Source organism: Magallana gigas, chromosome 5 (assembly GCF_963853765.1).
Source record: "Magallana gigas chromosome 5, xbMagGiga1.1, whole genome shotgun sequence".
In the NCBI taxonomy this organism is placed as follows: domain Eukaryota; kingdom Metazoa; phylum Mollusca; class Bivalvia; order Ostreida; family Ostreidae; genus Magallana; species Magallana gigas.
This window is the reverse complement of record NC_088857.1, coordinates 37,688,202-37,715,369: the sequence shown is the minus strand read 5'-3', so window position 1 is coordinate 37,715,369 and position 27,168 is coordinate 37,688,202. Positions and strand designations below refer to the sequence as shown.

Sequence of the window (27,168 nt, the reverse complement as noted above, 5' to 3'; positions counted from 1 at the left end):
ACAGAAAGCATTAAATTGTTGTTTTAGATACACACACACACACACACAATATCTATTCTATTTTGAGAAGTGGACAGGCATAGCCTACATCTATTCGTGGATGTAGGCTATGCCTGTCCACTTCTCAAAAGAGAATAACACAATATCTATATATAATTATATTCTGGGAATCACAAAACACACTTTTACGGATGAGAAATGAAACACAATCTATAAATATACGTCCCCGATGGAGTTTTAAACATGTCAAATGTCTCCCCATTTCTTCCATAAAAAGTAAAGTCGGAAGAGGATTTTTGGCGCCAAATATTATGAATACGAAACACAATAGGTACAATTTACCAAAATAATTTCATCGAAAAGGAAAGAAAAGAGAAAATAATACTGCAAACTACAGCATTCTTTACCGAAACTGACATGTGAACGTTCTTAATTCTTAGGCAAGTCTAGTTTGTACAAAACAAAAACTTTTCAAACGGATGGAAACTATTTGCAGCAATTTGTCATGTGTTATTTCTACTTTCGAATTTCCTCAGTGTATGAAAACGAAAGGAAATTATGTTTCTTTGAAATTTATTAAGGAAGTTGTTTGATACATATAATGTTAAACTTTTACGAAGGAGTTTAATCGAATTTTCACGTCTCTTTCAAGGTGAATATTGGTTGTTTTCAATCATAGGTTTGAAACGAGTATATGTCAAATAAAATCCTTTCCTCAAAATCTCAAATGTTTGCTTAATATTAACTTGATAAGGGGAATTTAATCCATTGAAAATAACTATAATTGGTTTAAACACAACTTTTTTATGAATCAGTGAACAATTTTCCCCCAATATATATATATATATATTCCAGTCTTTGATTTTTTATACAGCTATTATTAAAGAAGAAATTTGAAAAAGTCATGGCACTCTTGGAGGAAGTTAAGAGCATGCTGAGGGCAGTGCTAATGAGCTGCAAAGAAGGGGTACCCGCTCATGTCTTACAAAGTAAGTCTACATATATTTAAAGTAAAACTTGTCTAATCCGGTGAGGGTGGTTCTGAAAAATTTGGCCGGAGTAGGCAACATCTGGTTTGCAGGACATTGTTGCAAATTAAGTTAAGTCAGAGACATAAATAACAGAAATAGGCAACTTATCGAAATCTCGTGAAATCTCGCGGTTCCTATTGTAAAGTATTCCCAGTTTAAATCAGTATATATTAATTCCAATTATATCGAAATATAAACAGCTAAAACTTATTTCCAAAACATTCAAAATATTATATTTTCATGAGTTTGTCTTATAAACAATATTAAAAAAGGAGTTTTAGGAGGCAGTTGGCTACCCGTTGTCTGAGATTTACTGATGTTTTATAGCTGGTCAATATATTTTCTATATATTAATCTTATTTTTCAATTTTTTGTTTCAAAAATGTCTAAAACCTGCACATTCTTCATAAAAACAATGTACTTTTAATTTAAGATCATTATCTCAGTTTACTTATATGTAGTTCCCAAAGTAAGGTTGGTCAACATTTTTCAACAACAAAACACGCTCACGCTATTGGCGGAGTTGCCAATCTCTAGATCTGTTATTTATGTCTCTAGTTTAGACATAAGTATATAATGTTGTCTTGATCTTCTAATCTTTAAAATTTTCATTTCGTTGTGGTTTGTTAATCATTGGCTATTACGTTAAATTTGATATATGTTGTTCAATTGCGATTTCTGAGAATGACGTCAAATGATTACGTCGACATCAACTTGGAATACAAACAGCTGGTGCAAATTGACAGTCAAGTTTATAAAATACAAATATATAGACAACAAACGACATAACCTGATTTATTTTTGTTATTGTTTCTTTGATATCTTCTATAAGTATATCATTATGACATTATAATCATGACATGGCATTTTTTATACTAGTAAACTTCAATCTGTCTTGTGTTCAGACTTCAACAAGAAACCTTCAATCTGTCTTGTGTTCAGACTTCAACAAGAAACTTATCTGTTTTAAATATTTGCTTCAAATTGTAGTTTGTTGCCCAGTGGCACAATTTCAAGATTGTAGACCATCTACATTTTTTAAAGCCCAAATCATGACCATTCCTCTAATGAAACAAGAATACTTAATAAGTATATAATGGAGAGAAAAACTACATTTTTATTTTTTATTGATTTTCATATTAGGAGATTACAGAGACGTCACACAGGAACCACTGCCTTTCAAGAAGCTTGGTTTTCCTAATCTGGATGAATTTATTAACAGTATTCCTGATGTCGTTAGAGTCCGGAGGTATGTGATGTTATTTATTCACAATGCCAAATTCGCAATAATCATTAATCTGATGGTTAACTTATTTAAGGGGAAAATCTATCCTAAAGTCAAGGTTTTCTTAATTAGTTCCTTCTTTCTTGAAATCCTTTATATATTGATTAATATTTTTAATTTTAGCTCAAATAGATAGAAATGTTAATTGGGTAAGGGGGGGGGGTTAAAGAAAAATATGGGTTTACCTTATGACCATTCTTGTCAATACATGTATCTGCATACATGTACATGATATAAGGAAATAAGTTTTTACTGGACTTTGATTTCTCAAAATGAATGAACAAATTAAATTCTACAAAATGTTATTCTGTAGCTACAGATTGAAATGACAGGAAAAAATATGTTTAGATAAAAATTCCTGTTGAAAAAGATTATTAAAAGTATAATTGTTTTATAATGAATCTTTAAATATGGTTGTTTGTAAACAACCCATATTATGGTTATGCTATTCATTTAAAATGCTAAATGCCATATGCTGAAGTAATACTTATAGTTTGCTTAATATGAAGCTGAAAAAAAAATTAACATATCCAATATCCATAATTTTGTATGAGAAATAAAATTTGTGGGAATCCTATTGAACTTAGATTTTTTGTAATTTTGTGGTTTGTACATTTAATACTATATTACTTTGAATTGTACACTCTAAGTGAGACTGGTTTCTTAGGGCGCGCTTGATTTTACCAAAAGGTGTACACCGTGTACACTTGTAAATCAAGTGCAAAGGTGTAGCGTTTAGGTGTACACCGGGTGTACACTTTTCTACACCGAGTCAGGGGCATGTGTTGTTGGGTGTAGCACTGAAACCAATATGGCAGACGAATGTTATGATGGAAACTTGGAAAATGATTTTAAGTAATGTAATGGATTAGAAGTCGCATAAAAGTTGTCGTTTGTATGAAAGCCATTAAATTTGAAATGTGTGTTTATTTTTTGCATTTATATCACAAAAAACCTATTAATTGTCGCAGAACAGTAGATTCTTTGTTAAAACTGCACCCTTTTTCGTCATATTCATTCTTAACTTCCCTACACCATGTACACTACACCATTGAAGTGGACTTGATATACAAAACAAAATTTTATATATTGAACCCCCTACCTATTTCCAACTCCCTTTGGAGAGGGGGTTCAAAATATCGCGGCCATAATATTTTGAACCCCCTCTCCAATGGGAATTGGAAATAGGTATGGGGTTCAAAATATTGCGGCCATAATATTTTGAACCCCCTCTCCAAAGGGAATTGGAAATAAGTAGGGGGTTCAATATATCGCAGCCATAATATTTTGAACCCCTTCTCCAATAGCAATAGAAAATAGAGGGGGGTTCAAAATATCGCGGCCATAATATTTTGAACCCCCTTTCCAAAAGGAATTGGAAATAAGTAGGGGGTTCAATATATCGCAACCATAATATTTTGAACCCCTTCTCCAATAGCAATAAAAAATGGAGGGGGTTTCAAAATATCGCGGCCATAATATAATTCGAACCTCCTCTCCAAAGGAAATTGGAAACAATAATATTTTGAACCCCCTCTCAAATAGAAATAAAAAAATAGAGGGGGATTCAAAATATCTCAGCCATTATATTTTGAACCCCCTCTCCAATCGGAATAGGAAATAGGTAGGGGGTTCAATATATCGCAGCCAAAATATTTTGAACCCCCTCTCCAAAGGAAATTGGAAACGGTAGGGGGTTCAATATATCGCAGCCATAATATTTTGAACCCCCTCTCCAATAGCAAAAAAAAAAAAGAGGGGGATTCAAAATATCGTGGCCATAATATTTTGAACCCCCTCTCCAATGGGATTTGGAAATAGGTAGGGGGTTCACTAATCGCAGCCATAATATTTTGAACCCCCTCTCCAAAGGGAATTGGAAATAAGTAGGGGGTTCAATATATCGCAGCCATAATATTTTGAACCCCCTCTCCAAAGGAAATTGGAAACAATAGGGTTCAATATATCGCGGCCATAATATTTTGAACCCCCTCTCCAAGAGCAATGAAAATTCGAGTGGGTTTCAAAATATCGCGGCCATAATATTTTGAACCCCCTCTCCAATAGCAATGAAAAATAGAGGGGGGTTCAAAATATCGCGGCCATAATATTTTGAACCCCCTATCCAATGGGAATTGGAAAAAGGTAGGGGGTTCAAAATATCGCAGCCATAATATTTTGTTCCCCCTCTCCAATAGCAATGAAAAAAAGAGTGGGGTTCAAAATATCGCGGCCATAAAATATTGAACCTGGGTTCAATATTTTAAGGTGGGGTTCAATATATCGTAGCGATATTTTGAACCCGGGTTCAATATATCGCGGGGTTCAAAATATTATATGACACCGGGTTCAATATTTCGCAGTATCAAAATATTATATGACACCGGTGTACACCAAGTTAAGCTAAATCAAGCGCGCCCTAAAGGCTTACTTTGAATGTATATAATTTTGGGAAAATGCTGGTATTACTTTTACAAGGGATAAAATGCAGGTTAATTATCATTTAAGTTTTGAATTTTTTATTTATGATCTACATGTCAATTTTAACATGTGTTAACAGAATCATGCAGACTTAAAATGCTAGGTTTTACTTCCTCTAAATAACATTGATAAGGGTGAAATCATGCTTTCACAATTGCAGAAACAAAGAGGGGGAGGTTGTTTACCATGCTGTTGCCAATGAAGAAACCGCTCACATCCAGTCATTGGTCTCAAAACAGAAGAGTAACAAGAAGAGGAAAAAACTCCAGGTTTTTGTTTCAAATGTTCTTATTGGTTACTGTGTAACTTGATTTTTTTTTTGCGGGGTTACATTTTTTGCAAAATCTTGTGGTTTCATCTTAATAAAAAGTTGTATTGAAGGAAAATGATTTCTAAATGTATATGAATTGTTTCTCTAGACATGAATTCCAAAATCACAAAAATTAAAATATCATGAAAATAAATGTTTTTGTACTTTTTTTTTGAGTCTTTGTTAAACATGTATCTATATATAAGTTGACAGTTCTTTCCTTATTCTGTAGCCTGCACAAAGAAGACCAGTCCGTAGATCAGAACCATATAAATTTTTCACCGCTGGAAGTAACTCTCGACCCCCTCCCAGAGGAAGGCCACCCCCTTGGGCCCAGATGATCTCCCCAGTGCGAAGTCCCCCTTGGAAGAGGCCACCTTTGCTTGGAAAATCTCCTCTTAATATTCAGGTACCTGAAATTTTCCCTTCAATTTCCAGGTAGTCTCTTTGTATTATTTAGATATCTCTGAATCTCCTTCTAATGCATGCATTTAGGTACAGTTTTCATATTATAAAAAATCTATGTAACAAGAAATAAACACAAGGTTCATTGATTAGCTTGAGATCTAGAAGTACCTTTTATTAGAAGCTGAAAACTACTACATTGTATCATATTAAAAGTGTCTCTATATGCCATCCATCAGATGATCGAATAAAATCTGCTGAATGATTATAAAATAATTCGTTTGTGATTTGAAAAAGAGAGATAGAAGATTCTCTGGGTATTGCTTTCATTGTGATATACTGGTACTTTTATAGTTTAGTTAAAAAATAAAAATAAAAAATAATATTGTAATCATTGTTTAATAAGATGTAATTACCAGAGACAAATTTAGAAGAACAGTTGCAACTTAAATGCAATGAAAATTAACCCAAAGCATATACTGTATTTTGGGTAATTTTCATGATGATCATATTTTTATATTTTAATTATATCGAGTATTGTTTGCTATAATAAACTCTTAAAATCGCAAAAACTTACTGATGCAAATAAAATAAGTTATACGGCAGCTTGTATAGTAATATACTAGAAAGGGCATGGAAGTACCGAAAGGTTTGAGGAATAGTGTTCAAATTGGAAAATAAACATGTTCGGGTGCAATGTATTTTGCCCTAATGTTTTCAATAAAACTGACACTGCACACAATGACAATCACTTGGTATCTGGATGCCCCACATGTAAAATGTTTGTGGTTTTCGGTAATTAAATGTCTCGGAAGTATTAACCATTGTTTAATTGCCTCCTCTTTGTGATACATAGGTTAACATGGGTAATGGAAGCAGACGTCATGTCACGGTTAACAGAGTGTTTAACGAGGCAGTAACAGCTGCCACTACAGACAAGCACAGGGTAACTAACACTGAATGGGGAGCTAGCTCCCACATCCATCGCTATCGAAGTACTCTAACAGGATTTTTCATCTATAGGTTCATATGATCAAAACATAAATGTAACTGCATGATTACTCGGTTGTTACACTTGTGTTATGTTGATTGCATGTTTGGTTAGAGGGAAACATTTCATGTGGCATATACTATTGTGCAGTCATTAGTACATCTAAATACATGTACTGTTACATTGTAATTCAAATGCTGATTTTTGCATCTTTAGTCAGAAGTTGGACATTTTGGCCAGAGATTTGAGGTCCCTCCTAGATTTCAGAGGCAACAAGAGGGAAAAGAAAATGTGCCCACAGAAAACACTGACCCTGCTAAATTTAGATCTGGTAATTAAAACGGCATGTCAGATAGAGCCATATGTATGAGATTTATATATTAATTTCTTTTTCTTGAAGTTTATGTAAAATATTCAGCTATGCATTTTTATACACATGCAGGTTAATTGAATTCATTTTTATAACTTAAGCACGTAGAAAATTAATCGCACATTTATTTTCATGTGGTGTTAAACAGTCAAAATATTATTGTTGTCTTGTAGTGCCAAGACCACTACAAGGACAAAGAACCAGAACAGTGCACTTTGAGAGAGGTAAACGTACCAGTACATTGTACCTATAGTCTGTCCCAAGTTATAGCTTCCATCACTTTTTGATGATGTTTAATCAAAATAAACATACTTGTCAATGAAGTACAAATCAAATTTTAAAAAATGGAAAAAATCCAAGATTTCTTCATTGATACATCATCTTTTTGCCCCGGAGAATTTCAAATGAACAGAAAATAAACATGCTATGGAGATTCAAAATGGGTAATGTTTACATCTTTCTCCATTCGGAAGTACTTGGGACACCTTGCACAATTTTTTAACGTTATCATCTGGGTTACTTAACATTGTTTGCATTGCAAAATCCCCCTAGACTTTCTATTTTGGGTTGTGTATTGAAACCTACAGTGGTAGAGGGGGCATTTCAGAACAGTTAATCTAGATGTAGTTTAGATCCAGAGGTATGTATGATTATCGAGATATTTTGCAAAAAGTGGCAGGAGCAGAAACTTGGGACAGTATAGTAAGCTTATCTGTATTATGGTCAGATGTAGCAGATTATAAGGCTTTTAAAAATTTTAACAGTAAAATACATATTCATATGCCTTACATTTACATATATAGGTAAGGTGTTGTATCAATATTATTTCAATGTTTTGCAGATGATAATGCATATGATTTGATCTATACACAAATGTTTTAATTTGTGAGCTAGCTGATTTAAAAGAATAATTGGCCTTAAACTAAATTTGATATTCATTAATAAAGTTTATGTTTGACCAAAACATTTTTTTTCTGTTGCAGTCCCAGATGGAGATAAGTACATGAATATTTTAAAGGACTATGCCATGGCCAATGACATCACTCTGAAGTTTGATTCTATCTCCACAAAATTGGAGAATCATCCCGGCTTTGCGAGTTCAGTCAACATCAATGGGAAAACTTTTGGAAGTGGAGGTGTGAAACTTTGTTTACATTTGTTTTTTACAAAACAATGTAATTGGATTTACATAAAACATATGGATAATTCTTTATAACAATAAATGACTTGAAACATGAACTTATAATTTACATAAACTTCCCCAGTGTCTGTACTCATTGCCCAAGAAATTCGAAAACTCCTTTTAACTGATGGCAATGAAGTTAACGGAGAATTGGGGGTTGGTCTATTTCAAAGTAATTCAAGCCTTTTATAGACCATAGTTGAGTGACAAATGCATTTGCCATGTTTTGGATGCTATACCTTTATATGACCTATTTTTTTATGAATGATCAGTTTTTGAAGCATTCAGATATGCAGAAAAAAAATAAACATTCATGTTTCAAAGGTTGCAAGTATCCTGTACTCTCTTGATGAGTGACCTAGATGAACTCTTCTAGATGTATTACAAAGGAGAGAGAGAGAGAGAGAGAGAGAGAGAGAGAGAGGAGAGAGAGAGAGAGAGAGAGAGAGGTCATATTCAATTAAAGACACCATGAAAGCATGCTTTGTAGTCTGATTCTAAGTGTTACATTGTTCATCAGGTGTGTTTGAGACAATCGCTGAGTCAGAGTATGCAGCAGCAAGTTCTGCAGTCAGAAGTCTGGGCATCAAGTCATCCTCAGGTTGGTACTGATTAGAACATAGCTGTAATTAGCCATGTAGACTTTAATTAGGGCCCCGCAAGGGTTTGCGGGTGCCCTATAGTCAGTCTAGACGGGACTCCCAAAACGGAGTTAACTCCCAAAACGGAGTCTTTGTCTCCATCATGCATTGCGGTAAAATGGCGTTTCTAATGTAAACAACGTATGAGTTATGCCCCTTAGTTCTAAATAAATCTATAAAATTGGCCAAAAACACGACAAAAATTAATTTTAAACTTTCAAAAACATTTCTAAACGTTTATTTGTCATATTTATGTCAAATTTTCATAACTGTTTACTTGTATTACGTAAGATTAATTTTTAAAGTGAAAAATTCACCCATATCTTCGATCGCGCATAACTATAACTTTTTAGAAATAAATTAAATGCTTGGATATGATTATTAATCGTTGTTGGTTGATATATAGTCTCATTTACATCATTTTCAGGCTTAATTACTTAATTATCTAGAATAATTATGCATTTAATATGGTTAACTAACATCGGAAACGCTGCGAGCGATTATAATTGTTTTGATGATAATTATCTGTTTAATTTAAAGAGTTATTGTATCTAGGTTTTTAAACTACCAATTCTATTTTTTCAAAACAAATAAGACGTTTTTAATCATCGCTAGAGCAGTCAGTTTTTGTTAGTAGTCGGGGCCCTTTTCGTTTATGCAGTTATCAATTTGTGCGTTTGGTGACTTTAAATTGTAACACAATACGAAGAAAGTACAATTTAATGCAATTTACCTTTTAGTAACGATAAAATTCCATGAAAAACACAAAAATATCACTTTTTAAGCATCGTCCAAACATCCAAATTCGGAGATAAATAACTTTCTTAAGTGCAAATAAACACCTATTTCGTGCAAATACGATCGATAGTAAATTATATCCTGGGTCTTTTAAAACATGTTAGAAGTCTGCCAACACATGCAGCACTTTGCAAGATGATTTCTCGTGGACCCCATGTTTTCATCGAAAAATCGCCATTTTTTGTACAAGTGCGCATGCGTAGACTCCCAAAACGGAGTCCAAAATACTTGCAGAAATTCACTTCCGTTGACTCCGTTTTGGGAGTCCGTCTAGACTGATAGTAATCACTCTGTCCGTCCGTCTGTCACTCTTCCGTCCACAAATTTCCTGTTTTTTTCTAATAACTTTTTTTATGGTTGCCCAATCAAGTTCAAATTTGGTATGGTAGTTCAGTAGGCAGAAATACATATTTTGATGCTAAGTTTGGTACTCTATGTCATCTGGTTTGGAGCTGGGGTGGTGGGGTAGATGCATAAGAATGAATGGGCAAAGAGAGATAACTGCTGAGAATGAATGGGCAAAGAGAGATAACTGCTGAGAATGTTACCATTGTATGCATGGAAGGCTGTGCAATATTTGTCCTTTGGGATTAATTAACCTTCCACAGAAAGAAAATCCTAAGCTTTATTTTTATCTGTCACATTGAGATTAATTACTGCACTGCCTGTGTCTGCAAATGAACTTTGTTTTGAAGTTAAGGTCAATTTTGAATGATGTGTAGTATTGTGTACATTCTTTGAAATATGGATTTAAAATATAATATTCATATTTTATTTTGGTTAAAATACAGTACACAATGATTAATGATAACTTTATTGAATTCTAAAATCAAGATATATACACATGTGTCTGCAAGTGATGTTTGTTTGAAGTTGAGGCAAAGCCTAGGTATCATTGCATTGGTATCAATTCTTTGTTTTTTTAACAAATTTTATTTCATCCCATGTTAACCCCCTTTATCCGGTGGATATGACTCATTGGATATTTTTATCCCACAGTTGTGACTTTACAATGGGATTTGCGTAGGCATAATGAAGTAAAATAATGTGGAGTTTTATAAACAGTGTAAACATTGATTGTGGTGTATAAAACATGGGATAAATAGAATCTCATATGATTTGTAGTACAATATGATTTTTATCCAACTTGTGTGTTTTATCCCCTCACTAAGGCTCAAGAAAAAAACACTTTAATTGTTGGATGAAAATCATATCCAACTACAAATCACGAGATCCTATATATTCCAGTTCTTTACATCTTCTCTCGGGCATTTATTTTTCATCATTCGTAATATAAAGAGGATGGAATTCAAAGTTTTTTTCACTTCTCTATATTAATTGTCATAGCGGGGCCCTTCCTGACTGGTCAGTTTTGCTGTCAGTCAATTGATATTAAGGTCACATGGTCAAGGATCATACTAGTCTAAATAGAGAAAATATTTTCTAAATATTTGAGTAGTGAGTACCAACTGCATGTCAGACATACAGTACTTGGTAAACTGGTACACGTAAAGGAGTTAAAAAAACCCATTGAGTTTGAGTTCACAAAGTCACAGGTCTTGGGTCAAACTACTCTGATTATAGAAAGATTATCAATCAATATCTTCATAACTCTTTGCTTGTCAGCTAACTTTGTACATGGTGAAAAGTAAACCCATTTTAATACATGTATTGCAATATATTGGATGTATACATTTCTAAAATATTTCATTTTAGTTCAGTTTCTGTAGCTATTTTTATTATGTTATTGGTGCATATACTACTTTTGTGATATATAGATTTTTTTGTTGCATGCTGCAGATTTCATGTTAGTTGAGGGTTAATTTTAGTTTTTTATTCATTGGTTTATCTTTTTATAGAACATTCACGTGCCCTTAGTCCCCCGGCATCTGATGGTTCACAAGTGAAGAGGCGTGTCAAAGAAGTAAGAACTTATTGTACATGTTCAGTAAATTTGTTTTATTTAATCTACAATTTACACAAATATTAAACAAAGCATGGTTATTGTTTTTAGACCAGTACCACTTTTTTTCATTATATTTATGTTAATGTACCATAAACAGGTAAAAATATATAGTCTCCCTGGAAAACATAACATGTACTAAAAATATTACATCATTTAACAATTCCCTACTCTATTAAGTGTAAAAATTTCAGTTTTAGAACCTTTAAATGTCCCTTAATTCTTTCATGCATGTTTTTATTTTATACATGTACCATTTGTTTAACCTTCCCCCTTTCCACATAAATTTATATCCAAGAATTAATCTTTATCCACCCGCACCCCCCTTCCAACTCTTTCATGTATAAGTTTAGGCCTTAATTCCTCTCAGAGTTAGAAAAAGATAATCCTTTCATCTCCTCTTCAACTAAGTCGATGACTTCTTGTCCAACTGTTTAGGGAAGTATCTCCTGAGATGCTGCCCCTCGCCACACAACTTTCGCACTTCAAAGTAAATCTTTTCATTGCAGTCTGCACAGCTGTAATTGAATGCACTGTCTGCAATGTGCCTGAAGCACCTCTTGCTGGGAGACTCCCAGAGCACCTGTATACTCTGTAGACTTCTCTTCATGTTCTCTTTCTCCATCTTTAGTGTGTCGCAGTCTTTTAATGTCTGTCTGTCCTTCTGCGTCAAGTCTTTTGAATAATCCCGTAGCATCTCGATCTTGTCATGATATATCTTTAACAGTGTCTTTTGGGACAGCTTTTTGCACTCAACACTTGAGTCCAGTTCTTCTAGAGTTTTGGTTTTGGCATGCTCCATGCATCGTTTGTAGAGGGATCGGAGGTTATATTTCTCTGCGATGACTAAATTTCCAAGGGAACACTCCTGATTTTTCAGAAATTGTTCACAGCGTTCTTTCACACGATTTATTTTGAATTCATCGGAAAGTTCCAACAAAAATCTCACATTTGCATCTAAAAAAGAGAGGAAAAATAAATTAGTTAAATTACTGATATTTAGTTTACAAGAAATGCATGTTCCAAGCCATGTTGATAAACTTGCATGTCTTGTTAACCATGTTAATGAAAAAATAAGTTTAATAACTCACTTTTAGATTTTGGTATACAAGGCTAAGATCAATGATTAAGTTTATAAAGTTCCTCTGTTTAAACAATGCTTTATTGCATTGAATATTCACTGTAAGTGTATATATGTATAAAACTTTTTTCTTGTGTTTTCACTTTTAATAACGTGTTCATTTCTCTTTTGTTTGAGGTGACTGATTCAATCATATGAAAAAAATTTGTTAACTTTTCACAGTGTGCATTCATATGCCTCTCCTGAATGCTCCACTTAGTCAGTTAATATGTGAAATAGATAAGCGAAAACATGTTTTCACATCTCATTCATTAAAAACTACCAGTGCCCCATTTGAATTATGAAGGTAATTATAAGGATGAGGAATTGATGGGTTAAACCTTTAAAGTAAATTGGCAGGAAACAGTTATGTAGAGGTGGCACTGGATATTAGGAAAATCTGGTATAAGCTAGGAGAGACACTGCCAATAAAGGCTAAGCCAATACTGTGTGTGTAAGAGAAGTTAAAAGGTCACTCAAACAGTTCCTCCTACTTAATTATTGTTAATCACCTGAGTAGAATTATTGGATTATGATGCAACTCTCACTTCATATGTGAACGTTTACAAATGATATGAATCGGTTTATTTGAACATAGTAAACATGACATGGATCTACTTGTAATTGCTCTTTCTTTTGATAAAAATTATGTAATCAAATTCTTGAAGGGAGGTAAGATTTCAGATAAGGAAATGGTCTGTCAGTTGATTTTAAAATTCCCAGACATGGGATTGTTACCTGTTTTCCAGACAAACTCTATTTTTCTATGGACGTCTTGTAATGGAAAATCAATTTATTTTCTCCAATTTTAATGGAAACACTTAGTATATAAGGGCTGTCTGTGTGATTGTCACCGATCAATATAAAAAATAAGTTTTGTCTTAATAACTCACTTTTAGATGTTGGTATACAAGGCTAAGATCAATGATTAAGTTTATAAAGTTTCTCTGTTTTAACAATGCTTTATTGCATTGAATATTCACTGTAAGTGTATATATGTATAAAACTTTTTTCTTGTGTTTTCACTTTTAATAACGTGTTCATTTCTCTTTTGTTTGAGGTGACTGATTCAATCATATGAAAAAAATTTGTTAACTTTTCACAGTGTGCATTCATATGCCTCTCCTGAATGCTCCACTTAGTCAGTTAATATGTGAAATAGATAAGCGAAAACATGTTTTCACATCTCATTCATTAAAAACTACCAGTGCCCCATTTGAATTATGAAGGTAATTATAAGGATGAGGAATTGATGGGTTAAACCTTTAAAGTAAATTGGCAGGAAACAGTTATGTAGAGGTGGCACTGGATATTAGGAAAATCTGGTATAAGCTAGGAGAGACACTGCCAATAAAGGCTAAGCCAATACTGTGTGTGTAAGAGAAGTTAAAAGGTCACTCAAACAGTTCCTCCTACTTAATTATTGTTAATCACCTGAGTAGAATTATTGGATTATGATGCAACTCTCACTTCATATGTGAACGTTTACAAATGATATGAATCGGTTTATTTGAACATAGTAAACATGACATGGATCTACTTGTAATTGCTCTTTCTTTTGATAAAAATTATGTAATCAAATTCTTGAAGGGAGGTAAGATTTCAGATAAGGAAATGGTCTGTCAGTTGATTTTAAAATTCCCAGACATGGGATTGTTACCTGTTTTCCAGACAAACTCTATTTTTCTATGGACGTCTTGTAATGGAAAATCAATTTATTTTCTCCAATTTTAATGGAAACACTTAGTATATAAGGGCTGTCTGTGTGATTGTCACCGCTCAATACTTTCTATCCACGCATAGTAACATACCTTATTGTTGATATTCATAAACTGAATAAAGAACTGCACTTCAATTTTGATTTTTTTTTTTATTAATCTCAAAGATTATACCAGGTACATTTGTAGTGTATTAACATAATTGAGACTTTTATTTACCGGTATTTGAAAAAATATTAACATTTTTTTTCCCTTTAATGTGAAAATATGGAAGGGTGAAGAGTGTGAATTGAATTTCTTTTTTTTACCTTAAACCTAAAAACTTAATTTTTTTGTTACACAACAAGTTTTCACGCACCTGATATAGGTTTTTGTGTAGAGTAGATGCAATGGAGCAGTTCCGTAACTTCTTGTAAACTTTTGTCCGGCATTGCTATTTCCTGTAGACCCTGGGGGCTGGAGCATTCCTCCAGGAACATCTGGCGCCACACTGGAGACCACTCAGCCAGGTACTGTTTGTGTACATGGAGGGGGGTACCACCAATGACAAGCGTAAGGTCACTCAACTCGTCCGGCTGAGTGAAGTCTCGTAACACTGACGCATCTGTCATGATGGAGTCTACTAAACTATAGACATTGTTGTCGGGATGCTGAGGACATAAAATTTCATTTCAGATCAGCATTTTGTTAAATTAGTAGCATTTTAAAGTCAGTGAAAAGAACATCAAGTATTGATGTGCACAAGGCAAGTGCCCAGTCTGATCTAGGGAGGGGAGGTATTTGTTTGGAATGTTGCAGTGTATTTTAAAAGCATTGCATAATGTAAGACAATCAGATACTAACGCAGAATATTTCATGGGAATGTGAACACTCATGTAGAATTTCAATGTTGGGGAAATTGTTATGTTAATATGAAGAAGAGTTCAAGAAACATGTATGTGTGTGTGTTCAATGGAAAGCTTTCATGTTTGTATGTGTGTGAGGGGGGGGGGGGGGGGTAATTTGAGGTTTATTGCATAGATTTAGGAAAGTCAATACCATGTTCACATTATTTGGAAAGCTGTTAAAATATCTGTCTTCAATATAGCACAAAATTACACAGTTTGATTTCTTTGTAACCTAAACTTGGCAAAGTTTAGTCCTGTAAATATATATATTTTTACAGCAATCTGAATAACCCTAATGGAAGCTATCATTTAGAACAGTTTGAACTTATAGTAAACACAGTATTACTTTAATAAGAGCTCAGAATAAACATGTCAGCATGCTGAGAAAGCTGTTAGCAAAGTTTTGTCATAAAGCTTTGTATCAACATTTGTTTGTGATGTAATGCTCGTAGTTATCAACGACATTTAAATAGATATACATTTAAATTGTTTTCATGAACGATACACATCTATCTTACTGTTATGAAAACAAATTTGTTGGTCTGTTAAACCTGAAATATTCCTGTGTGTTTCTCTAAGTTAGGTCATGATCAGATTTTTGTGAAGATGATTTGTATGTTACATAACTTAAAAGTTATGATCACAATTTTATCTAACTCTGGCATCAGTTAACCATTGAATGTAGATTTATTTCTTGAAGGGTTTAACAAATTTTAAACTTAACGTTTAGTGCCAATGCTAAGTGATTTTTCACAGCTCAAGATTAGATCTTTGTGATTTTCTTATCATGTCATTTATGAAATCAAAATGAAGCAATATTTGTTTATATTAATCTAAGGTAATTATTTCAATGTCCCATTTTTATTAACTTTTTTAAGCAAACAAACTTGTATATGATATGCCATATTTATAAACCAAATTGGTTATTCATTTGAAAATCTATGAAGACATGATAAAATGCTACAAAAAACAGAATTCATTGTTAATTAAAAAGTAAGAAGATACTAAATTGAGTATATTAATCCAAAAATGATATCTGGGGGAAAATGCAAAATCAAGAGATACATGTGAATATAACAGTCCTTTTTCTTTAAATAAAAAAAACCAACAAAGCTATGCATCCATTAAAAATAAAGAATTGTGTGTGAATTATAAATGCAAAGTGATTCCCGTACCTGTATAGGGCAGAGTGCCGGATCCTCAGGTAAGGTGACACGTTCGCCTTACTCCAGTTTATGCAGACCTAGGCATGTGCCAGGAGTTTAAATTGCCAAAAGAAAAGTATTATACCTGTGTCCTTTTAACTCTAATCCCAAGCACTTCAAACCGCCAGAGTTATCCTAGCAGAATGAATGGTGCATCCATTCTGTGAAGAAAACAAACCGGGTTCATGTTACTTTAAGAAAATGAGTGTGGAAATAATTTTGTTTGAACTTCCATGTTGAGTGTGTTGTTGACTAATTTGTGAACCAGTTTGTAGTTTTTCAAAGATTTTCGAAGTTCTTTATAACAGTCAATTATTCAAAACTATCAACAACTTTTGTAATTTTGTTTTGTTTAAAATAAAAATCATTGGCTGTGTTTTCACTTAATTAGTGTGTTCTTTGCATTCTCTATTGATGACACAAAGAAACACATTATTTATTCTATCAAATGTTCACATGTATTCATGGATTTATTATAAGAATATTGACATGAAAAAAACTTTGAAAATTTTCTGATCTTTAAAATTTGGGTTGTACAGGGTAAATTTGACAGTTTGTTTGTTGCTATCTAAAAAAAGTAAATACATGTATTAAAATGAACATATTTTGCCAGTTTTATGCTTATTGAAGAAATGAACAGAATCATTAATAGGACAAAGCATCGATATCAGCATCACTCACTCAGCTCCTCTACATTGTGTAGAGGATTTGGTGAAAAAGTGTAGGACTGGACTGATTCAAAGTTTCTGGGGTTTCCCTTTGGTCCTAAATTGATGTAAAGAAAAAATCATTCCAAGAGCTAGCTCTGTCCTAAATTGATGTTTGGAAAAAACTTTGCATGAGCTAGCTCTTTTCTGTCAGCATGCATGTGCATACTCCCCATTCACAAATTTTAAATTTTAAACAGCATATTGGGGTCTAAACTTTTAGAGGCTTAACCAAATACTGTAAACCAACTTTTATTCGCGTGCGAGAAATTTTCGTGAGGTTCGCGAGAGCCTTGTTGTCGCAAATATTTCTCACCGCAAACCATCCCTTGTTGTTTGATTCTTATCACAACATGGGTCTGGATAAGGCTTGGTCGCGATGATTAGTCGCCGCGATCCAGTTTATCTCCAGGAAATCGCGAAATAAAGTCACCGCGAATAAAAGTTGGTTGTCCGTAATTACTAATGTTGAAAAATTTATAAAATAAATTGGGTTTTTTTTTGGATAGTTAATGGAAGGAAAAACAAATGGAATGTGGAGTACTCGACTAGAAGTGATATATAAAGAAAGATATAATGAAGAACCTCCACCGAACTTAATGTATCTGATAGAGAAATGGACAGATGTAGTCAAAGTAGAGGAGTAAGTATACGTGAGAGAGTGAGAGAGAAAGAGAGTTAGTTTTAAAAAGAGAGAAAGATTGACCTCAATTGAACCTATATTTTAAATTTTTTGATTATTAGATATTAATAAAAATATTCCATGTTGATTCATTGTATTTTTAGATATAAAAACAGCTGTAGTTTTTGTAGTATTTACTCAACTCTATTTTTAGACATCCAGATATTGGTAGAACTTTACTGTATCCAGTATCAGAAGAAGAAAGGAAAAAAAATCTTCAAACATCTGTCCCCAAGGCCATAGCATCCAAATCAGCTGGTGGTGACTCTCCACAATCAAACACCAAGACAGCGACCACGCCTACCACCAGGCCTACCGCCACACCTACCGCCATGCCCACATCATCACCTGACAGACCACGCAGCCAACCTGCAGTGAGCCAGAAGGTACTGTTGATTTGTATATATATTTCTAAGTGTTGTTAATTACTGAAATCCATGATAAAATAAGTCAGATTTATTTTTTCTAGTCAATTTATGTATGTCTTGATTTAATGATTATCACATGCAGTATTATTTTCTTCTCCTGCCAATGCTTTAAATGAACAGATTTGTTAAGCAATCATTTTCATTCTCTTTTAAGATCAAAGAAATCAAAATACCAGCAGGCGAAAATTTACCATTAGGGTAGGTATTGAATTATTTGTGAGAAAAAAACCATCAATATTTGCAGTAAAGTTATTTTAAAAAGTATGGGTTATTTTGTATAAATTTCATAGAAAATTCAATTTGATGAAAGTATAAAGAAGTCAAGGCCAACTGCAACTGCATGGCCGATTACAGTGTAAATTTGCATATCTTATTAAGGACAGTTATCCTGCGTTGCTAAGTCTTTAACCATTTCTCTTGTTGATTGACACGACAGGGAGAAGGTGACGGTGTATATGACATTTCTGGGGGAGGATGGGAGTGTCTGTGTTCAACATGAAGATAGTGCCATATTTCAAATCACCCAACAAATAGATGCAGTGGAGAGCGTAAGAATATTTCTCATTTGAAAATTCAGCAGTACAGGTGTAATAGAGCTGTTTCTTTTAGTTGTATTTTATTTGTTCTTTTGACAGGGTCCTGTGCCGGATTTAGAGGACCTGCAACCAGGACGGTTTGTAGCTGCTCTCTACATCACAGAGACAGAGAAACTATGGAGCAGGGCAGAAGTCATAAGTAGGGATGGGGTAAGTAAAGAGAAAGAAGTCATCATTAGGGATCTTATAAGTAAAAAACAAGTTTTTGTAAGCAGAGAATGGGTTAAAAAAATGCAAGTTTGCATCAGGAAGGAAAGAGTGAGTCAAGGGTAAAAAAAAGAATATTAAGTTTCTATATGTGGGAAATGGGCATGGAAATGATACATTTTCATTAGAAGGGATGAGGTATCTGTGATGCTCAAATTTGAGCATTTGAAAAGTTTGTGGTCAGGAAGGGGGAGGGCAATTGTTTTTACTTGCCTTAACTGTCGAAATGGAATGTTATGCAATGGAAAAAGTAACTCCATGAAGGAATTGATAATTGAATTACCTGTACATATACTTAATTTTAACTTTACAGACAACAGTGGATGTTCTTTTCATTGATTATGGAAACAGTGGTTCCTGCTCCCAGAACTCCATACGGTTTCTTACAGAGGAACTGGCTCAGTACCCAATGCAGATCATCTATTGTTATTTACACGGAGTGGCTCCTCTAGAGGTTAGATGATGATGATGATGATGATGATGATGATGATCTTGAAAAAAAAATTTGTAATTTTGTGAAGATACTGGTATATGTGTTTGAACTATGGTATATTGTATACTGTATAAATGTACAAATAAATAGTCTCAGGACTTCCAAGAGTCTTTATTATCATGAGTATATAATGTGGATGATGTTTAAAGAACCCTTTTAATTCTTTGAAGGATGCAGAGACATGGTCAAAGGAATTTAAAGAGAGGTTTGCAGAGATTGTCACAGATCAAGAGCTGATTGCCATAACAAGAGATATCTCACGTAAGTCCCTAGATGTATAATACAAGTTTTGGGTTTTTCCTTATATTTATTGCTCAACAGAGACAGTATTGTGTGGCAAGTCTTTGGACAAAACTTTTGCAACATCTGTCAGTGAATTAATTGTACATGCAGAATTTTGTTGTCGTTTCTGAGGCTGACTTGTGGATTCAATTGTTCCTTTTCAGCTGATGGCACACACATTGTAGACCTGTTTTTGACCTCTGACCCCTCCACCACCATCAACGACAGGCTGGTCGCTGAGGGTATCCTCAGGAAGCTGACGGACGAAGAACAAGGTGTTGTCACCAGTGACGACGAACCTGGTACAGTATATACCTTCCTCTCAGATATATTCTGGAATAATTTGAAATAATGAGGGACAATTTTTGTGGAATGCCACAAAAATAAATCCATCATTACTTCCACTGTAGCTTCTACAGTGTAACCAATATACATGTATTTGTTTAGAACAAAGTACCGGTAGTTATTGACTAAAAAAAATGATCACATAAAAGTTTATGTTTTGGCATATTGTGTGATACATCTCTCATGTCTTGTTGAAAACATGATAACGTTAATTATCCCTACACAGTACTTTGTAAGTAAGAAGTGCTGGATGTTGTCCTGATGAGTTATTTTGTGTGATGTTTCAGAGGAGCTGGAGTTACCGACAGACACCAACCAGTGGGATATCTACGTCTCCTTCATTAACTCTAGTACCAACTCGGTCATGATTCGTCTGGTCGGAGAGAAGTATTCAGTATGTACATCAAATATATCAGAAAAATTTCATTTACTATTTGCACATCTGATTTCATGCTATTAAAACTTGCTATCTCAGTACAATAGGTGTTTCAGCACTTAAGATGCTGGTTTTATGACCATGTGAAACAGTGGCACTTGTTTATCCTTTCATCATTGTTGTATACTTATTGATCATTTATATAAGGAATAAGGAATCATTCTTTGAGTATTATGAGGTGATAATTTCGGTCGGGGCGTGATCAAATCCAATAAAGCCCGAAGGGCTTTATGATAGATTTGATCACGCCCCGACCGAAATTATCACCTCATAATATTCAAAGAATGATTCCTTATTACTTATATTTATATAATTTTAAGCCATCTTACGATTAAATATAAAAATATAAATAAGCAAACCCCGCTGGCGCCTCAATTTGGCGTCATTTGTATTATGGGTTTTTTAGTACAAAATCGATACGTAGTGTTATCACAGGCAAAGACACTGGAAAATGTAAATATATCCAATGAATGTTGTTTTAAAGAACAAGAATATGCTAAAGAATGCTGTAAATGTGGATATACATGTATTCCACTATGAATGATGCTTAACTTCTTAACTAAATGATGAATAATGAACAATATCAAAATCAATCGATGACCTTGTGTTTGAAGGACAAACTAGAAGAGCTGGAGAAGAAGTTGGAGGAGGTTTTCCACTCTTCAGAGGAGGATGTGGAGATTGTGGAAGGACAGGTGTGCGTGGCCTATGTGGATGAGCTCTACCACCGAGTCAGGGTCATCAAGAAGGAACCACTAAAGGTGGACAAACTTTTTTTAACATTTTTTTTTCACATTAAACACATATTGTTTTAATCAATACATGTTTACTATAGATTTGAAAGTATTTAGTTTGTATCAAACATTAGGTGAATTAATTAATAGAAAATTTGTTTTATTTTTTTTGTCGTTTTAACACAAGTTTGCACAACACACATTTTGTTTCATTGGAACATATTTACTATTTTTAAAATTCAAAAGCATAAAGTTATTAATATACCGGGTAGATTGGTGGTTCAAACTTATTGCATGCCAGGAGCTTTTCATTGTTTTAATGAATAGGATGTATTGATAATATGATAAAGCATAATTTTCTGTTTTTCCAGTATCAGTGCTACTTTTTGGATCATGGCGACTCTGATGGATTAGTTCCTAGCCAGCTTAGTGTCCTTGACCCCAAAATTAACAAACTTCTACCATATCAGGTAATTTTAGTCGCATATAATCTTTAAAAGATGGTAGCCTTCACTATATATAGGTATGTATTTTTCCTTGGTTTTGTAATAATGTAATTATACAGCCAAACACAAGTGCATGTACATGTATGTGACAATGTGATGAAAATTTGTCCATTATGTGGAATAAACATGCTTGATTCTGTAGGCCTTTGAAGTATCTTTGGATGGTTTGGAGGAATTTGCAGAAAATGTGACAACTTTGGAGAAACTGTTTGACATGGCTTTGGGTAAAACTTTGGTGGCGGAGATTACAGCAAGGTAAGTTAATCAATGTCAAACTCTCAGGTACAGTGAAATAAAATATTAAAGAATTCAGACCTATTTTAATTTTTTAAAAAAGAGTACAGGAAATTATACTTTTACTAATAATGAACAATTTAATAAGTAAATTTTCTCAAAGCAAGACTGAATTTTAGGGATGAAATTTTCTCCATCGTGATATACGACACTCAAGGTGCCTCAGACGTCAACGTCAACCAAGAAATCCTGAAAGCTGTGCAGCGGGAAGCGGCAACCTCGTTGTTGACTTCCTCTGGGAGTAATCCGCAGTCAACGGAGTCCTCGCCACTTCCTCTACGCAAAACCACAGACACGTCGTCAAAGACCCTTACAAGTTCTAGTCCCCAGTCTTTCTCTCCCAAACGTCTACCGCAATCAGCTGTTACAGCAGCCACCAGTACAACCTCAGAGGTCCCTACAGGTAATGCATGAACTTAAGCAAAGTAATGTGTATGGAAAATGCTTTAGAATGACGTGTCGGAAAATGTCTTTATCATGGGTATTCCTTGCATACATTCCTTTCTGTTGCTTTTAATCAGTAGGTCTTTTAACATTATGTGTAAAAGGATTGAATGCAATTATCACAGAAGGCAGTATCATTTACATAAACTGATCATTGGTAGACTTGAAAACTACTTGTAATTATACAATAGCTGGACATTTGATAGTGCACATAATTTTAAAGAATGCCTAATACATTTCTGAAATTCAGTTCCCAAGTCCCAAGTGCCTTCAAAGTCAACTGAGGGAAAGGAAAACAATGGGACTGATTCCGGTGAAACAGAAAGTGGAGAGGGTTCATGGGAAACGGAAGAAGAGGAGGTGATAGAGGGAGTACCTGCCGGTAAAACGTTAACAGCATCAGGTCCGAAATCTCCACTGCAAGCTAAACAAAAAAAGACTGAGTCCAGTCCAGCGCAAGTGACAAAACAACCAAAAACCAAACAAGTCAGCTCCCCCGTGAAAAAATTAACAGAAAGTTTATCTAGTCTATCTACGCAAGATACTGTGATGTCTGGGGATTCCCCAGGAGCCACTAAAGGTGGTGCCACCCAGAACCCTGAGGCACAGACTCTGTATACCTGGAGCAGCTCAAAGGGGCCTTCAGGAGCCTCCAAGGGGAATCCCTCTGAAAATGACGAGATTGCTCTTGTGAATGTGCAAGTGTATAATACACGACCGGTGCCAAAGAAATTTGAGATTCCTCCCAAGGGAGAATACTGTGATGTCCACATCATTAATATATTTGATCCGACCAACTTTGTGGTAAGAAGAATATTCTTTTCTATGTATCATACAGTAAAAGAGATTTATTCAGGTTTTAAACATTGATGATTTGTTGCTACATGTATATGAATTTGCCAATTAAAAGTTCTCAATGTTTGAATGACTTTTGCTTTAATATTTCAGTTAATACCTTTTCAATTTATGAACGAACTTGATGAACTCATCCGGAAAATGATAGAATATTTCAACTCTGTGGAAGAAAAATTGGTTTGTTTTTTTCATTGTATTTTGCATGTACTTTATTATATTTTACTGATTTTGAACTTGAAATAAGATTCACCAATGAATTTAATGAATTTATCCGAGTTGTAATTTAAAATGGTATATCAGATGCCTTTATAATTTTTTTCCCAAAACTAAAATGATTTAGTTTGAATTTATCACAGAAGAAACTTGGAAGCAAATAAATTGTTTTAAATATGAATAACAAAAAATGCATTATAAATGTAACATATTACGAAAAATTTTTTATATGTACTGGCTGAACATTGCAGGCTTATGATAACTTTAAAGGACAGAAATATATGTACATGTATGTGTGTTAATGCTGATTACAAGTTTTTTTTTTTGTAGTCACTAACAGGTTCCGACCTGATGGTTGGTCAGATGTATGCAGGAAGGAAGGAGGGGGCGTGGTATCGAGTGATTGTAAAAAATGTTATCCAATCAAATCATGTAAGCATATGTATATATATCTTACCTCCTGCTAAATTGTAAGGAAATCATAGGCTAACAGTAGTCAGGTGGAGACCCTGTATATTCCATACATAGTCAGTATTAAATTTATCTCCCCTTGAGCATTATGACGACATCCTAAGAGTATTATGATGTCAGGTTTCGTACCCAAATTGAAACTTGTAACGTTGTTATAAAACTCTTGTGTTTCATTGTTTTTAAAATTATCTTTATATCATTAACACCAAGGCAGTCAGTACTATATAATCGTTACATAGTCATGTAGTGACCGGGTAGGGGATGACACCTGGTTAGTAAATTTCATACCCGGCTCGGCTTCGACTTGCCAGGTATGAAATTTACTAACCAGGTGTCATCCCCTACCTGGTCACTACATGATTATGTAACTAATAATATTGGCCCTCTTCCTGATAAGCAGTATCAATAATTTTTTTCTGTCTTTTGTAAATGCGGTTGATACTAGACTTATCTTACTGTGATAAGTCTTCAAAACTAAACAGTGTTCTGCTTTGTATGTATAGAATTATTGCGGGGTTTAAATTTTTAATTCTGAATATAAAATTATATTGCCCACTTCATTTTTGCCACATTCTCTAAGTGGAAGAATAGACAAACAGAGTTAAATTGCTTTAAACACAACTGTCTTTAAGCAAACATGCATTTACTGTACATACATTGTATATATGTCATAGGACAAAATAATTTTATGCCAATTTTCTATGCATGTTCCTTCTATTACAAATGTTAGTACAAGATAAGATCGCTTTTAGAAGGTACAGTTTCTTTTGATATTTGCCATAAAATTCAAAAGTTGTTTAAATCTCATAAAAATATATACCATCTTTAATATGTGTGTATATAAAGTACCAAGTCGTTCATGTTTATCATGTTTCAAAAAATAGTTTTGACTTCAACATTTTGGCATATTACTAAGATTTAGTCAAAAGTGATGAAAAATGGCACATTTTCTCATAGTTTTTGAAGAGGAAAATCTGTCTTCAGCCGTCACCCACAACGAAACTAATATATTTTATGTGATATCACATGATAAAGTTATAATGTGAGTTTCATTATGGGTGACAGCTGTGGACATAGTTTTCTATTAAAAAAAAACACTGAGGAATTGGTATCTTCTGCTCAGCTTTATAAAAATTATGGGAAAATTCACATTTTATGGCGTCACAATTACCCTTGTGAAAGTTAAATCAGGTAACTCTTTATAAATTCTTAGTTTATAGGTATTTTGTGTAAATAAATATTACATTTCAATGTCTTGTGATATTTTTAATAATCATTCTAAAATAGGGCAAAATATGACTGAAACTGTACCTAGTTCTTTAATCTTATAATGCAAAATAACCAGGTTATATATTTCTAAACTCACAATATTTTTGTGCCACAGATACATGTATATTTCTGGCCATTTAATATAATTCAATAATTACACATTGATTCTGTTGAACGATTTTCTAGGCTTCAGTATATATGGTGGACTTTGGAGAGTTTATTGTGATGAGTATAGAAGACATCAGACTGCTGCCTTACTGCTTTGCTCAACTCCCACAACTAGCAATTAAAGGGAAACTCTTTGGCAAGTTACCTGTTTACAAAATAATACTCACCTCATGGTGTGTGTTAAAAGATTTTTATGAATTATACATTTTACTTCTTAAACTATTGCATTTCTTTGATTTTCTTCCTTATACAGGTACATGCTTGTATGATGTTGTTATGCAAATTTCACACTGATATGAATGTTAAGCAACATCTAACTTACACACAATGCAGATTTCAATCTGATTAATTCTGTTTTTATTATCTCTTCTTGAAGTTTGACCAAGTAGCAAGAACTCTACAGCTGTTGGATAATAAGAAATAAAGATACAAGTTAACATTGTGAACTTCCAATCCTAAATATTCTGTACTAATTATAAGCATATACAATTTTTTTCTCCAGGTATTAAACCAGCTAAGGATAGTAAAGTATGGAGCGAAGCAGCCAAGTACAAGTTCCTCCAGATGGCTCACAATAAAAGCCTGGTGGCCTTGAGCTGTGGGACAGAGGATGTCCTGGGTCAAGAGTTCACCTTAATGCGATTGGTGGATACCAGTCAGCAAGATCAAGACATTTGTCTGGATGAAGAACTCTTGGAGATGGGAGTTGCGGAAAAAATTAGACCTTTATCTTGAGAGATTGTTAAAATCTTATGATGATAATGAATCTGTTTCTCATAAAACTGATTGAATCTGTATTTCAGTTACTTTAAGTGACACTTTCATAGGCTTCATGCAGCATGTGGGCATGTGTAATAAACATGAAATTGGACCTTTTGGCAAATTATCCAAAATGCTTCTCTTTTTACTGGCCTGTGTGTGTATTTTATTGCTGGTGTTACTGTATATGCCTCTTATGATACACTATATGCTAACAGTGCTATCATTACATGAAGTGTCTTGATATAAAGGCGTATCAATACAAACAGTACCAGGTATTTTAATCTGACAGATTTTTTTGTTGGATTTAGATTACTGATCTGTACATAGGGCTTCTTTTATCTTATTTTTTAATTGTCTTTTTTTTTAAGCTCCTCGTATCAAAACCTAATGTTTGTCTTAAAGAGGCTGCTTCAAAAGCACCATTTTATTTTTCATTGTTTTTTGTAATATGGCTACAAACAAAGCTTTCTTGTAACTTCCTACCTCTCAATTCATGTCAGAAATTGTCCCAAAATTTATGTGCAGAAATATTAATCCATATGATATATTCTTTTTTTCAAAATGTATAATTGGATAAACTAATTTATATAGCTTATATATTTGCTTTATTTTTGTGTGATAAATTTGAGTGTCATACCTGACAAACATGAATTGATGATAGGTTTGAAATTTTGCCTAAACGGTACAGTACTAGTGTATACATGTTCAATAAGTTGTTCATTTATACACGGTGGTAGAAATATGCTGTAATTTACCGTTGACATTCTTGACCGTTATTTTGCACTTTATTAACCTTAGTGGGATAGGAAACATTGTGTTATTGATTGTTGAATAAATGCAACCTTTGTTGGAAATTAAATGACTGGTTTCCTAGTTGTTCCATTGTAA

The 27,168-nt window shown here is 33.7% G+C and overlaps 2 protein-coding genes across 4 annotated transcripts; one reads left to right on the top strand and one right to left on the bottom strand.

Annotated features, from left to right (window-relative positions):
- Nucleotides 1-315: 315 nt before the first annotated feature.
- On the top strand, nt 316-27,168 carry LOC105328808 (tudor domain-containing protein 7B). Of its 3 annotated transcripts, none has more exons than XM_011429824.4 (29): nt 316-440; nt 875-989; nt 2,175-2,280; nt 4,958-5,066; nt 5,340-5,516; nt 6,369-6,458; nt 6,720-6,834; nt 7,047-7,097; nt 7,857-8,009; nt 8,577-8,657; nt 11,355-11,419; nt 17,605-17,738; nt 17,932-18,163; nt 18,360-18,403; nt 18,642-18,753; nt 18,841-18,951; nt 19,322-19,462; nt 19,672-19,762; nt 19,948-20,085; nt 20,416-20,522; nt 21,179-21,325; nt 21,670-21,768; nt 21,947-22,059; nt 22,218-22,501; nt 22,793-23,346; nt 23,491-23,574; nt 23,941-24,042; nt 25,537-25,654; nt 26,021-27,168. In XM_011429824.4, the coding sequence occupies exons 2-29, from the start codon at nt 905-907 to the stop codon at nt 26,251-26,253; spliced, it is 3,876 nt and encodes a 1,291-aa protein (XP_011428126.3). In that variant the 5' UTR covers nt 316-440; nt 875-904; the 3' UTR covers nt 26,254-27,168. The 3 variants fall into 3 exon arrangements, with proteins under 3 accessions (XP_011428126.3, XP_065941039.1, XP_011428125.3); XM_011429823.4 differs by lacking the exon at nt 316-440 and adding an exon at nt 475-652; XM_066084967.1 differs by lacking the exons at nt 316-440; nt 6,369-6,458 and adding an exon at nt 474-652.
- Nucleotides 11,440-16,552, bottom strand: LOC105328807 (BTB and MATH domain-containing protein 38). Its single transcript, XM_011429822.4, has 3 exons — nt 16,359-16,552; nt 14,655-14,946; nt 11,440-12,415 (listed from the first exon to the last, which is right to left on the bottom strand). The coding sequence occupies exons 2-3, from the start codon at nt 14,905-14,907 to the stop codon at nt 11,865-11,867; spliced, it is 804 nt and encodes a 267-aa protein (XP_011428124.3). The 5' UTR covers nt 14,908-14,946; nt 16,359-16,552; the 3' UTR covers nt 11,440-11,864.

What these genes read in the sequence shown, in the direction of transcription:
- LOC105328808 (XM_011429824.4), top strand. Translation starts at nt 905, where the DNA reads ATGGCACTCTTGGAGGAAGTTAAGAGCATGCTGAGGGCAGTGCTAATG. An exon ending in GGCGAAAATTTACCATTAGG is followed by an intron (nt 18,404 to 18,641) that starts GTAGGTATTGAA and finishes TTGACACGACAG; the next exon opens with GGAGAAGGTGACGGTGTATA. An exon ending in TGGTCGGAGAGAAGTATTCA is followed by an intron (nt 20,523 to 21,178) that starts GTATGTACATCA and finishes TTGTGTTTGAAG; the next exon opens with GACAAACTAGAAGAGCTGGA.
- LOC105328807 (XM_011429822.4), bottom strand. Translation starts at nt 14,907, where the DNA reads ATGACAGATGCGTCAGTGTTACGAGACTTCACTCAGCCGGACGAGTTG. An exon ending in TACACAAAAACCTATATCAG is followed by an intron (nt 12,416 to 14,654) that starts GTGCGTGAAAAC and finishes TCTCTTTTTTAG; the next exon opens with ATGCAAATGTGAGATTTTTG.